The sequence below is a fragment of the Tripterygium wilfordii genome, chromosome 3 (assembly GCF_013401445.1).
Source record: "Tripterygium wilfordii isolate XIE 37 chromosome 3, ASM1340144v1, whole genome shotgun sequence".
NCBI classification, from domain to species: domain Eukaryota; kingdom Viridiplantae; phylum Streptophyta; class Magnoliopsida; order Celastrales; family Celastraceae; genus Tripterygium; species Tripterygium wilfordii.
Genome location: NC_052234.1, coordinates 12,051,166 through 12,064,597, shown reverse-complemented (window position 1 = coordinate 12,064,597; position 13,432 = coordinate 12,051,166). Strand labels below are relative to the sequence as shown.

The window sequence follows — 13,432 nt, the reverse complement described above, 5'->3', positions numbered from 1 at the left end:
TTTTTTTTTTCACAAGGTATCCCCAAGCGGACTAATCCTTTGAGATACAGTCGAACGTCAAAGACGACGAACTCTCCCAAAAAGATTTTCTGCATCTACAAGGACTTGAACCCAAGACTTTGCTTAAACGACTAGAGTCCATTACCACTTAGGCCAACATTCTTGGTATTTGGAGTCACTTTGATGAATCAATGGACTTCGCACTAGAATAAGATGAATAGGGTTTCAAATTCATCATCTCGGGGCGGTGCCGGAGGAAAACAATGCTCAAGAAGATAAAGGGGGATTCAGATTCTGCTGTAGAGGATGACTGGACTTCTGTCTTTTGATGGGTATTAAATTTGTTCAAAATGCCAAAAAACAGACAGTTCACTCCAAAAACTTATCTACCACAACTACCCATGATTATGAACACTAATAAAAGATCCAAAGATAAAATTTTGAAATTCGAAATTCCGAGATTACATATTCTACCTGCCACTATCAATCCCCTGTTATTTAAAAAAAAAAATTGACTAGGAACAATCTTACTGTAGGCCTACTTCCTAAACTAAACGTAAAATAAAAAAAAAATGTGAAATGAAAAGCTATGCGCTTTAAACAAATTGAACTAAAAAAGGGTTCCATTCCAATAAAATAAAGCAAACTCTCTAAATCCAGTTTTCCAGCCGACAATAATGGAGAAAAATAAGGTACCCATCCTACTACTTTTCCACTGCTAGTTCAAGCTTTTCAGTAGAATGATACGTGGCGCAATCGCTACCAGTGAGAAAAAAGACCAAAGTGCAAACACCCCAACACTATTCTATATGTTTTTCATGGAAAGCACCAACAGTCGGTCGTTCCAAAAGAATTAACATTGACCAGAAGACACAAACTACTACGGAAGGAAAATGACACCAAATCCATGATACTTACGTTTATATAGATTGCTTTCACACAACCAGACCAATTAACGTTAGAGAAGAAGACCAATAACCAAAATTGACTATATCTTCTATTGAACAAAATAATATAACAAAATAGACAGATCTCCCTTCTCCCTCTCTCATACGCATATAACCAATAAATATACTACTCACAGATAATATCTCTTTCATATGAATTTGTCTAGAAGGATCTTTCTTCCTTGGATATTCTTCATATTTGTTCATTCATGTACTCTCAAAAAATGAAGCAAAAAAAACTGTACTGGTTGATTGTACCTACGGATTAAATATGATTGTGGCCTCGTTCTTTACCTCCGCCGTTGTCCCTTCTGGTTCACTCTTACTAGGAGCTCAGCATAAAGAATCTCATTCCAAGCATCAGGCACACCAGGGAGGCACCAATGGCTGCAGTCCTGGTAATGCATTGGGTGCCGCCTTTCCACCTCCGACAGGTTATGCTTCCGATACATTGATGGATGACCATCCTTTCGGAAATCTGTCATACGTGTAATGTTTTGGTAGATGACGGGTGTCTTCATATTCCAAAGCACCTTCTCCAATACCATCATCTTGGATGGATAAGGGTTTAGATATTTTTCATTCTTGATTGGCTCAGTCTCATGGTCACAAGCACCCCCGGAATTCCACTGACCACCACTGCAAAGAAGAGCCGGGTACATTTTAACAAGCATTCACTTGCAAGGCGCAAATGGCACTGAATTCATTAAGAACCAAAAAAAAAAACAAACAATTTGGTTCAACGACGATAAAATTCATTTACCTGAAATGGGAAGCTGAGTAACCCCTAAAGAAAACCATCGACTTCATTGGATTAATATTGGCATCAGCCCATCTAGACCATGTCGTCAATGCTTTCCGAAATGCCTCAAGAACATTCAATTCTTCATACACATGGTTACCTTCTTGATAATAATCTTTCCTGCAAGTGCACACCACAAAACCTTAATTAGTGGCCTTCAACAGCAACACGGCTTTGTATTCATAGAACAAATCGATAATCATTCAATAAAACACACCAACTAATAGTTAACATACCCTCGGGATGTTTTGTCATGAGTCCACCAATGGCCAGTGTTGAAGATGAAGATATCGGCGCCTTTAAATTGATCAGAAGACCTGCTTACCAAATCAAGCCGAAGAGTCTCCTTCTTTGCCCCATTTTTGTCTTTGATTTCCCATTCTTGAACCAAGAAAGGGGATGCAAAGAACTCTACAGTGCAGTTATAGTCCTACGAAACAAACAAATTTCAATCTACCATGAAATTGTCCCGTAAATCTACAGCAGGAGTAAATAATTACAAGTTAACAGGACCAATCAATAACCTACTTTGAATATGAAAGAGTACGAAGCTTCCCCTCGAAAATGATGTCTTCCACTAGCTTCAAAAACCTTCCTTTGATCTTTCACTGAGTTTCTAAGTATGCAGACCAGAGATTCCCACATATTCCTATTTAGTGAATCACCAACAAAAACAAGTCGCTTTCCTCTTAACAGCTCAAGCATGTGAAGCCCATTAAACCTGAATATAAAATTTCAACTAAACCCATCTCAGCAAAAAAGAATCCAGGTACTGAAATCAAAATCTACAGATCTATTTAAATGCCAACATATGAACCAATGTGATCCTAAATTCACAGATCATCTAAAAAGTTGTCAAAATTGGACCCAGAAAAACAATTGATCAAAACAGGAGACTTGATTAGAAATTGCAAGTTAAGGAAATTAAATGATCCATTGCAAGTTAAGGAAATGAAATGATCCAGAAAGAGAAAGTATTCTGCAATCAGACCTTTACCTTGGTAAAGCGCATCCCTTGGGCTTCCATTTGTACTTCTGGTAAATCTTATCTGGCCGACCATTAATGATACAATTGAACTGCTCATCGATCAGCGAACAGGACCCAGGTTTGTACAGAGGATACGAATCGTCCATGACCCATTCACCATCAAAGAAATTGCAATTCATCAAAGATTGTAGAACATTCTGTTTCCCCTGCTCCACCGACACTCCTGACTCAGTCCCATTGCTCTGCTTCTTCAGTAACGAAGCAGAATCATTCGATTTCAAGCCCTTCTCTGCTACTCCTTTCTCTCCAACCCCTGAATTCACACTCTGAGTGGTCGAATTAGCCGGAATTTGTGGTGCTTCAACCACCGTTTGATTTGGATTCAAACCAGAAACCTCCGTCGTTTGGGTAGTTGTATTTCCATTGAGTGGCTGTGTATTCACAATTGGAGGGACTGCCGTCTGATTCCGCAAACCAGTAGCTTTATTTGATTCCTCCGTTATTTGGGTATTGTTTTGCACAGTGGATAGTGTTGCATTTGCACTGGAAGAAGATGGAGGTACGGTCACACTGGAAGGGGTGTTCTTAGGTTCTTGAGCATAATAAGTGTTGTTGGGGAAGACATAAGAGAAAACAGAAGAAAAATGAGATTCATCCGCATCAGATTGCGTTGTGTTAATAGTACCAAACTCAGTACTGAAGATGTTGGAGAACCAAGGAGAAGAGGAGGAATTAGGAGAAGGATGGAAAGCCAAAAAGACAGTGAAACAAATGAAGGCAAACATGAAGCCATAAAGAAAAGCCACAGTGGTTTTGTTAGGCTTAGAGAGAGGGAAGAGACTTTTGAAGTCTGAGAGGAAAGTCCCTCCATTGATGGAGAGGTGCTTTGCGGCATCAGCCATGGAAGTAGAGAAAATCTTCCTCTATTTTGTCCCCAAACCCAGAAAGAGCAGAGAGAAATCAAGGAAATGCTGCTTTGTTAGTGGGAACTGTATGGATCCAGTGTCAATGTGATGAGACGAGAGACAGACGTATGTACGGAGAGGACTCCTCCAGAGTTTGACAGATAGAAAGGGCGAGAGAATGAGTTTACCATTAGTGGACGAAGACGGATGTCGAATTAAAACTTCAAAAGAGATAGTGCTGTTTAGTGTGATACGATAAAAACGCCGTGATTTAGAGTAAAATAGCAAGAATGCCACTGCTACTTTGGTCATTGCAGCTTGTCAGTTTGGCATGAACTGTAGAGTTGTCGCCACGTGTGTCTGAGTTATTGGTTCAATTAGTTCGTGCAGTAAAACCAAACATGTACGAATCTATTAATGTAACTATCTTGAACTAAATGAACACATTTGCATGGCTAATTAATGTAAAATACACAGGAATCTGGTTCCTTCATCAAGTCAATTGGAAATAAAATTAAGGATACGACTAAAAATTCAGAGAAACCCTTTTTTTAAAAGTCAACTTTTTTAAAAAAGGAATGGTGATTGTTATTTATATGAACAATTTTTCTTGATTATCCACAATATTGTGGTACCCTTTGCCTTGAGATTCCATTCCAATCCAACCAGTTGTGAGCATTAAGCAAAGGCCGTCGGTGATCGTGATGCAAACTTTATAAACGCGTTGTAATTGGACAGACTCTACCGTTCTGGACTGCCGAGGGAACAAAGAGTCCAACTCCAACCACCTAGAAAATGATATTTATTTCGAATGAGTTATCGAGGCCATCGCCAATTGTTGCAACCGCGTTTCTTTGTCTTGTGGGATATCTACTATCTTTGTGTTTTATACATATATTGGATTACTTTCACGATTTTACCCTTATTATGAGATATTATTGATGGAGATGGAATGAAATTTTCCTTATAAACCACATTGTTTGAATTTACTCAATCGATATGGGATATTTAACAAGTTTTGACAATATTAGAGCAAATTCAATGGTCAAGATTTAGACACTCATGGATCCTGGTTATTAGAAAATTGTTGGCCCATAAACTTAAGTTGTAACACAACAATGATTTTTTGTTATCTCAATTCTAACGGCAAAGCATGGGGGAATGGTGTTTGGCTAGCCCCCATGTTGACTCACTTTGTCCAAAATGGGACTCACTTCAATATATACACACACATTTTTACACAATATCAATATTAGACATCACCTCTATATTATAATTCTAGGCCCCCCTCCTAAAACACCTATTAAGAGGGAGAATAGCTTGATTGCACTTCGCATGGGTTTTTACCCGATGTGGGACATTTTGTCCTAACACTCCCCCGCACTCGTGGATTAGGTATCTATGCCCCGCACTCGTGGATTAGGTATCTATGCCCAAGGCCCAACGAGTGGACTTCTTTTCAGGGACGAGCGCACACCTGCTCCGATATCATATTATAATTCTGGGCCCATTGGGCCTCCCTCCTAAAAGGCCTATTAAGAGGGAGAAGAGCTTGCTCTTACATATTGCACTTCGCATGGGTTTTTACCCGATGTGGGACGTTTTATCCTAACACTCTATTACACAAAAACCAAGTCAGCAAATTTACACCTTGTATCAACACATTTTGTTTGTTCATCCACATCAACAAAACACATTCTCCAATATAACCACATAAACAAAACACAAATCATCATACGTTACACATATCCCAACAAAAAAACACAATTGTGGTTGCTCTTACACCCAAACTAAGCACGGAATATGGAATCTGTGTGTAGGCGAATGAAGAAGTTTCGGAGGTAAGTATGTACGATAAAATGTATTTGTGGGAAGACCATGTCCCTAGTAAATTACATTGGTAGATACGTACATATAATCGCATTAAATTGAAATTCAAGCAAAGCAACCAATGTCTTTTATTTCAATTGGGAAACTAAACTACCTTCCATCATTTGTGCTTTGAAATAACCTGTACCCTCAATTGATTGAAGGTTAAAGTTTTTTGTAGTGTCATGATCTAATACGCAAATTAAAGCAAGCAAGCAGCTGTCTCTATTATTTATAGGACACATAGATCCGACAAACTTTTGGCCTCTCCTTAATGAAGGTGCACAAGATATTTTCATCCTCAGCATTGTCAGAATAATAATCTCCACCGGCAACGCACATCAAAATAATAAGGAATCAGTGAGCTTTTACAAAAAGCAATTGATTAATTATTTTGTTGTGTACTTTAGTGGACCAATTAATTAATTGATAAAGATAATTTCTTTCTAAGTTAGACAATCATCCTCCCCAAATCTCCCATGTACTGAACTGCTGAAGTGCTACGTTCAGTCCATTAAAGTAAATGGGAGGCTTGGGCCCATCTTTATTATACGAAATGGATTTTTTGGCCCATCATGTTAGATACACACACCTAAGCAGCTAAAGCCCACTTCGTGCTGGCCACCCAGATCCGAAAACATTCGAAACTCGTCTTCCAAAAAGGCAAAATCCCCATCGCCATTAGGAAACGAAACGAAACGAAACGAAACTGTGGACTATATTGACACCTGGCATACTGACTTCCTGGTCTAGTTTCAACATAGGCCATTTGAGGCCATTGGATGAAAGAGAAGGTTTAGATTAAAAGGATTTCAAGCAATGGCTGCAATCTACATCGCAGCCCCCCTCATCCCCATTCGGGACCCATTTGTACACACATTAATGATGGCCCATTAAGCCCAACAGAACTAATCAATGCCCAATAATGCAAGTTAACAGCCTTGTTGGACCAGGAAAACCAGGAAAAAATATCAGCTTAAAAATCTGTATTCCATCATTTTTAATTATAAGTTGCTAGTTATTTATTGTAACGCATACAGGAGGAATAGATTCAGATGGGGCAGTTCGGTGATATAATATTGCTGCCGGCAGCATTTAGATTTTCGTAATGTTCATCCTCTTTTTTTTTTTTTTTTAAATAATATTTTGTTCATTATTTTTAAGATTAAAAAGTCCCACATTGTTTTGTGAAAGTCAAATAATCTTATTTATAAGATGAAATCCAACCTTAAACACTTTAGGGCTCTTTTAAATGACAAAACCGTTTGAACATTAGATCAAAACCAAACAATAACTCAAGTGGATTCATTCTTCTACTTCTCATATTATTTTCTCATTCCTCTCAATTTCTTTAAATTGCGACAATCCTGAAAGTCCATATAAATACTATTAGATGGGCCCTAGTGCATATCATATCCATAAACAATATGAAAAATAAAAAATAAGTTTGGTATGCCAAATGAAATCGGTGGTGGTTATTGGTTGGTATATGTAGATAGTCACGTAAATGGGTGTGTGAGTCTACATGGATAGGGATGTGACACCGGAAGATGACATGCTACAATCAAACCGACACATAAAACCATGCATTGTTTGAGTATTTGTCAAGTATGGAAATTATAGAGAGACTAGTATATATAGAATATGTAATGATATAATTTTAAAACATGGGGGTTGGTCCAAGTGTGTGTATTTTTCAATATACATGCATGCGACCAGTAAGGAGGGTAGATGCACGGACGGAGCCACAGAGGGCCCCAGGGGGGCACGTGCCCCCCCGGATTTTGACAAAAAAAATTACTAGATATATATAATAAGTTTACATAATAGATGATGAAATGGTGATTGTTCTAGTGGCTTTTTCCTTTTTTGTTGAGTTCAAGACCCAGCCGCCCCAGTTCGATCCTCACCAGCACATGCCCATGTTTACTTTGTGCTTTTCTATTTCATTTATTTTGTGCTTTTTTTTTAATTGCATTTATTATTATTTTTTTATTTTGTCTCTTTGTTTACGGTATCAATAATTGGTGTTGTTCCTATTGGCTATTTTTGTTCCTTCATTTATTTTATTTTGCCTATTTTAGCCTTTTAGCTTTAGATTAACTATTCCTCTGAAGTATTAAGAATTGTGTTGTTCTTTATTCAATACTTAACAAAGGTTGTTTACTATCCAATTTATTTATCTAAAAAAATATTTTTTTTTTATTTCATTCAATTTAAGCTATTCGTAGTATTTCATTCATGTTTCAAAAGTTATTAGGCATAGATTCAGCTGGGGAAATTATAGTTAAATTATAACTACTTACTCTAATATTTTTTATTTTGCTTGTTATATGTCAATTTATAGTAATAAAAAACAATGTATATAATTCAATTAGAATAGTTCTAGTATTGTAGAGAAGTTATGTTACTAAATTGAATAATAAAAAAACAATATATAAATAGTTCAAAAAAATTTCGGGGGCGTGGCCCCTGAACCCCCACAATGCCCCCTCATCACAAATCCTGGCTATGTCCCTGGGTAGATGTAGGTGTGTATCAATGAATTAGTGTATATTTGTGGTCTTTTGTATAAAACTAATTTATTGTCACTGTCTGTCTTTTAATCATAAAGTTTTTAATAATGATAGGGATCCTAACAATTGGGATTGCGTACGTAAATGATTTTGTTTGCATCATGTGAGATATGTAGAGTTTACGAATGCATTTAAATCATGTGCGTTAAAAAAAAAAACACAGAGTCAAGCGGTGACGCAGACAGGGCCCAAGTGGACAACAAGTTGGACTTGGGCTTTATAACGGGACGGGCAAATTGGGCTTCTAGAAGGTAAACGTCAAACCGTTTCGCGTAGAAAATAAGTAATTTTCCTTATTTCAAAACGGCGCGTTCGGGAGGGGGCATTTGTTCTTCTCTCGGTCATTTCAAATATATATAAAATAAAATAAAAAGACAATATCTAAATATCTAATAACTACCAAAATTAAGACAACATTCAGAGACTGGCGAAGAGAAGCATATAAAGACAACGCAGGGCCATTCATGGTTTCCATCGATGCTTATAATAATAATACACTAATCTATCCTCCTTCGGCATATCCGCCTGCAACGCGTGAGTTTCGGACCTCTTCGGGCTTTTTTTTAATAATTAGCTTGCTTTGAATTTCAATTTCTTGTTTTGCTCCAATCGTCTGTGAACAATTTCGGATTTAGTTGTGCGTGTTGATTTTATTTGGCTTCATTTCGCTTGGAATCTCAGAACCCATTTGTTGGTTTGTTCTTTGTTGTTCTCTCGTTTTGTTTTTCCCTAATTATTGGAACTTGTTTAATTGTCTAAAAACTTGAATTTTTTTTGTTCTTTTTCCCCCTTGTTAGCGTCGAATGCGCTTGATATTAGATTTCTTTGGTGATTGGCTTGAATGGGTAGGTAGAATTTTGATGATCTAGAATCAACTTCTTATGCTTTTTTTCTATATCTTTCTCCTGTATTCGGGTTCCTTTGATGGGTTCTTCCAGAGTTCAAAAAAGGTAGCTTTTGGCTACATCCAGATTCAGTTGTATTGACAAATGGCGGCTTGATTAGAAACCCAAAATAAGTCTTGATTTGTTTGCATTTGTGTCTCAGATTTTGATTGCTTTAACTGTTAGTGTATAAGAAGGAATTGCCTGCATGGTTCTGGTCATTAACCGATTGAAACTGGCAGTTGGGAGTTTTGTCAGTCTTGGTTTGGTTTTTTTAACAGTTAAATTGCTTTTATGAAATGCACAGTTTTTATTTTCCTATGACTTTCCAGATTTTCCCAATCTTTCTTGTCATCCTGCTGGGCTAGTAATGTAGTTGGTTCGTCTCTTTGAGTGCAGCTGAGGAGTTAGACATAAAAGCTACTTCCTTTCTTCAACGTTGTTTTTCTCTTGTACGGTGAACAACAATTGTTTACTTTAGTGCATAAATTGTACCTTTTTCTGTTGCCTTTTATTTTCCATTGCAGTTTTCAAAACATGTTCTAATGACACATTTAGTTTCAGACTGAACACATACTTTCTGGACATAAGCTTTGTGTTGTATTTTAAATTGCAAAATTGTCAGCCAACAGAAGTTTTTGGTGGTGGCTTTCATAAGTACTGATACCTCAAAATCATATCTCCATCTGCCTATGTGCGGTTTCCTGTTTCTTTACACATTTACTTTCTTCATTGGCAGGAATACTGTTCTTTAAGTGATGCACAAACTATGATGGGACTATTGAGAAGCAATATATTACTCACTAAGATGGGCAAATAAGGTATGGATTTGGCATCATATCATCACCACTATTGTCTAAACTGTCATTGGTTACATGAAAATGGAAAAAGTTAGCTGGAGTTATTTATTTGATTTTATGGGTAATTTATGTTTCCTGGATATTTGCTGCGTTGTCTTAGCATAGAGGTCCCCAATTCTTTGAGCTAACTGATGGAATATCTTTTGTTTGTAAATGACTTAATAGTACATTTATAATGACTGCCAGGCAGTATCACATGGCCCCTATGAGTAATGGCTGTTCGTCTAGAAACTGGAAATGTGCATCACTTATTGCACTGACCCTAATCTTTAAAAGAAATATGTATATACATATCTTTGGTATATCCTTGAAATTGATGACATATACACATATATTTAAATTATAATATATTTACTCCATTCCATATTTTTTTGGCCTTGAAGTTAAGCTAGACTGAATTGGAAATTGTTTTAAAAGAGGAATTTGCAGCAAGCTCATTGTGCCTTTAATATGGAATTCCATTTTGTTTTTACAGGTTGATGGATGTTGAAATTTTTTGGGAATAGGTACTAGACTTGTTTGTTGATTGAGATAAAATACCACAGAAATTTGGAATAGATATGGCTCCCGGGGGAAGCACCTGCAAAGAAGTTCTGGAAACTCATTCCAGAGTCTCAGATTATGATATTTCCACAGCAAAAGCTGAGACTAATGGTGCCCCAACAAAATCACCGGTTGGTTTGGGTGGAAAATGTGGAGTGTATTCAGATAATGGTGTGCATGAGCTCCTGGAGTGTCCAGTCTGCTCAGATTTGATGTACCCTCCGATTCACCAGGTTTTCCCCCCCCCTCAATTTTTGTGTCTTTTTTCCTTCCGTATTTCTCTTAAATGTAGATACATAGGACTGAATTTTCAATTTTGCATCGTATTAGTCCAAATCACTATAACAGTCAATTATCCGCCATATTGATAGTGGGAGCAGACATTACTCAGAAGCTGTTTAACATTTGGGTTACCTGACTGAATTCGTCAATAACGCTCACCGAATTATTTTTTAGTTTACTGTATATAATCGAGGTGTGTTTCAGACTTTTATTTTTATGTTTTTATATGTTCAAGTATTATATTTAAAGCACAGGAGTTGTTCACCCTTATAGCTATTAATTTAAGATTTTAAGTATTATGTGAGAGGATAGCATTTTAGCCTCTCATTGATCAAGGCCCTCCTTGGCATGATACCGTGAAAGTTCGTGATAGTCAAATGGTTTGGAGAGAGGCTTTTTGCATAATGTGTAGGAAATCAAATGGTCAGGGGCTTTGAAATTCATAAGGATTTGGATTTCATCAAAGAAATAGGCTTTATTGTGTTGACAATACTGCACTGGTCTGTAGGAGACTGTGAGTCTGGGACTGCCTGCTGTGTCGCACAGAAGTATTAGAATTATTTCATTGGCAGTACGTCTTGTGATTTATAGTCATAGAAATTATCGTTCTATAGTTTGATTAACGCAGCTGTGCTATTTATATCATTATCTCAGTCTTACTGTGAAAGTTGTAAAAGTATTCTGCCATTTATAATTTCTCAAGTTTCTAATGTTCTCCTTCTATGATTAATTTGTTTAGTGTCCCAATGGTCACACCTTATGTTCAAACTGCAAGATCAGAGTCCGAAACTGTTGCCCAACTTGCCGCTATGATCTTGGCAATATAAGGTGTTTGGCTTTGGAGAAAGTTGCGGAATCATTGGAACTTCCCTGCAGATACCAGACTTTAGGTTGTCATGATATCTTCCCCTACTATGGCAAGCTGAAGCATGAGCAACACTGTCATTTCCGTCCATACAGTTGTCCTTATGCTGGGTCTGAGTGCTCCATCACTGGTGACATTCTAGCTCTTGTTGCGCATCTTAAGGATGATCACAAGGTCGACATGCATGATGGGTGTACCTTCAACCATCGCTATGTCAAATCAAATCCTAATGAAGTTGAAAATGCGACTTGGATGCTAACCGTAAGTTCTCTCAATTTATTGTACACTATAAAGTTGGGTTTTCAACTACTAAAGATGGAATTTCAAGTGTTGATACCGTTATATTCAACCTTGTTTCTCCTGGAAGGGTTTAAATTAACTTAAATTATTTATGCTACTGATTTTGATGACTGAAAGTTTGTGCTTAAGATTTTCTTTCCTTCTTTTGGCTGCTTTGGTTCTGCCTGTGTGATGTAGGGTGGGTGAAGAGGTTGAGAATAATTAGCATTTTGAGTTAGAAGTGACTAATAGAGGAATAACATAAGAAAATTGTGAGAGGAACAAAGACAATTTTAGTAGTGAAGGACCGTAACATATTCGTGGAGTGTGTCTCAAAAGTGTCAATCTTGGGTTTATATAGTCAACTCCAAAAGGCAAATCTAGTCTATCTAGATGATGCATTCATACAAATAAAGACACCGCAAATTAATGAAAAATTTAATGTCTTTTTTCAAATCTTAGGCTTAATTGGTCTATGCCTCATGAGAATATACTTTACACTTTCTAACTAGAGTATGATATGATTCCCAATTTCCACGGAGTATGATGATGCTCTAAAAGGGAATAAAGATGCACTCTTGACATGTGCTAGTTCAAGCATCATGCTTGGAAAATCAAACCTACATTCCTAACAAGTTTAAGCAAAATCTTGAATGCTGTTGTTGTTCCTGCAGGTGTTCAATTGTTTTGGTAGACAGTTCTGCTTGCATTTTGAAGCTTTCCAGATCGGCACAGCTCCAGTCTATATGGCATTCCTACGCTTTATGGGTGATGATAACGAGGCGAAGAAATTTAGCTATACTTTGGAAGTTGGTGGGAATGGCCGTAAACTAATATGGCAAGGAATTCCCAGGAGCATCCGCGACAGTCACAGGAAAGTTCGCGATAGCCAAGATGGACTTATAATTCAGAGAAATTTAGCTCTCTATTTTTCTGGCGGGGACCGACAGGAGCTGAAGTTGAGGGTTACAGGACGTATATGGAAAGAAGAATGAGCTGTGAAAATAAGGAATATGCCAATGTGTTTGGCAGTTCATCACGATGTGTACGAGAAACTCACCGGAGGTTCTCCTGGTGACGGTAAAATGGGGTTGCTGAACTTTCAGGTTGAAGGATAGTGCAGGACTTGAAATGTGTTCAACGGGGTTGCTCATAAATCAATGCAGCAAAGTTGATCATCTGCCATCTTTCTGAACCTTGTGCTTTTTTTGCTGCTCGTATGTATCATATACCGTGTATTTAAGTGATTTAACAGGCTATAACATTTGAAACTTGTGATAATGTCGAGTTTGGGTAGGGCTACATGAATCTATATGAGAAATTCGTGAGAATTTTGCGCACTAAATTTTCTTCTTAACTCATTCTCAAAGATAAGGTCTATGAAACGTTAGACAACATCAAATGGACTCCAATTCAAATGTTATAAATTTACGTTTGTGTGGTATGCATGATCAATCATCAGTTTTGACGATTTGACAAATAAATAAATCATCAAAGTATAGGAAACAATCATAGGTAATATACATGTTTTTAGTCATATATATGTTGGTGATCAAAATTCGAATCTCCTACCCATTTTCAAAAAAAAAAAACAGAGTGGTTGAAGAAAGAAAAAAACAAAAAGAATGCTAA

The 13,432-nt window shown here is 37.1% G+C and overlaps 2 protein-coding genes across 6 annotated transcripts; one reads left to right on the top strand and one right to left on the bottom strand.

Moving 5' to 3' along the window:
* Positions 1 to 612: 612 nt before the first annotated feature.
* LOC119988424 (protein trichome birefringence-like) lies at positions 613 to 3,846 on the bottom strand. Its single transcript, XM_038833462.1, has 5 exons — positions 2,747 to 3,846; positions 2,278 to 2,470; positions 1,986 to 2,179; positions 1,711 to 1,869; positions 613 to 1,586 (listed from the first exon to the last, which is right to left on the bottom strand). The coding sequence occupies exons 1-5, from the start codon at positions 3,637 to 3,639 to the stop codon at positions 1,238 to 1,240; spliced, it is 1,788 nt and encodes a 595-aa protein (XP_038689390.1). The 5' UTR covers positions 3,640 to 3,846; the 3' UTR covers positions 613 to 1,237.
* A 4,640-nt stretch (positions 3,847 to 8,486) lies between these two features.
* LOC119995425 (E3 ubiquitin-protein ligase SINAT2-like) lies at positions 8,487 to 13,131 on the top strand. Of its 5 annotated transcripts, XM_038841916.1 has the most exons (6): positions 8,517 to 8,621; positions 9,304 to 9,423; positions 9,711 to 9,792; positions 10,307 to 10,607; positions 11,396 to 11,782; positions 12,475 to 13,131. In XM_038841916.1, the coding sequence occupies exons 4-6, from the start codon at positions 10,392 to 10,394 to the stop codon at positions 12,793 to 12,795; spliced, it is 924 nt and encodes a 307-aa protein (XP_038697844.1). In that variant the 5' UTR covers positions 8,517 to 8,621; positions 9,304 to 9,423; positions 9,711 to 9,792; positions 10,307 to 10,391; the 3' UTR covers positions 12,796 to 13,131. The 5 variants fall into 5 exon arrangements, with proteins under 5 accessions (XP_038697845.1, XP_038697841.1, XP_038697844.1 ...); XM_038841917.1 differs by lacking the exon at positions 9,304 to 9,423 and having other exon boundaries at positions 8,487 to 8,621; positions 10,338 to 10,607; XM_038841913.1 differs by lacking the exon at positions 9,304 to 9,423 and having other exon boundaries at positions 8,487 to 8,621.
* The last annotated feature ends 301 nt before the right edge of the window (positions 13,132 to 13,432 follow it).

Bases quoted from the DNA above. Each gene is read 5' to 3' on its own strand.
- LOC119988424 (XM_038833462.1), bottom strand. From the start codon at position 3,639: ATGGCTGATGCCGCAAAGCACCTCTCCATCAATGGAGGGACTTTCCTC. The intron at 2,180-2,277 runs GTAGGTTATTGA...TTTGTTTCGTAG, and splicing joins CGTACTCTTTCATATTCAAA to GACTATAACTGCACTGTAGA. The intron at 1,587-1,710 runs GTAAATGAATTT...TCTTCTTTGCAG, and splicing joins TACTCAGCTTCCCATTTCAG to TGGTGGTCAGTGGAATTCCG.
- LOC119995425 (XM_038841917.1), top strand. From the start codon at position 10,392: ATGGCTCCCGGGGGAAGCACCTGCAAAGAAGTTCTGGAAACTCATTCC. The intron at 10,608-11,395 runs GTTTTCCCCCCC...TAATTTGTTTAG, and splicing joins TGTACCCTCCGATTCACCAG to TGTCCCAATGGTCACACCTT. The intron at 11,783-12,474 runs GTAAGTTCTCTC...TTGTTCCTGCAG, and splicing joins ATGCGACTTGGATGCTAACC to GTGTTCAATTGTTTTGGTAG.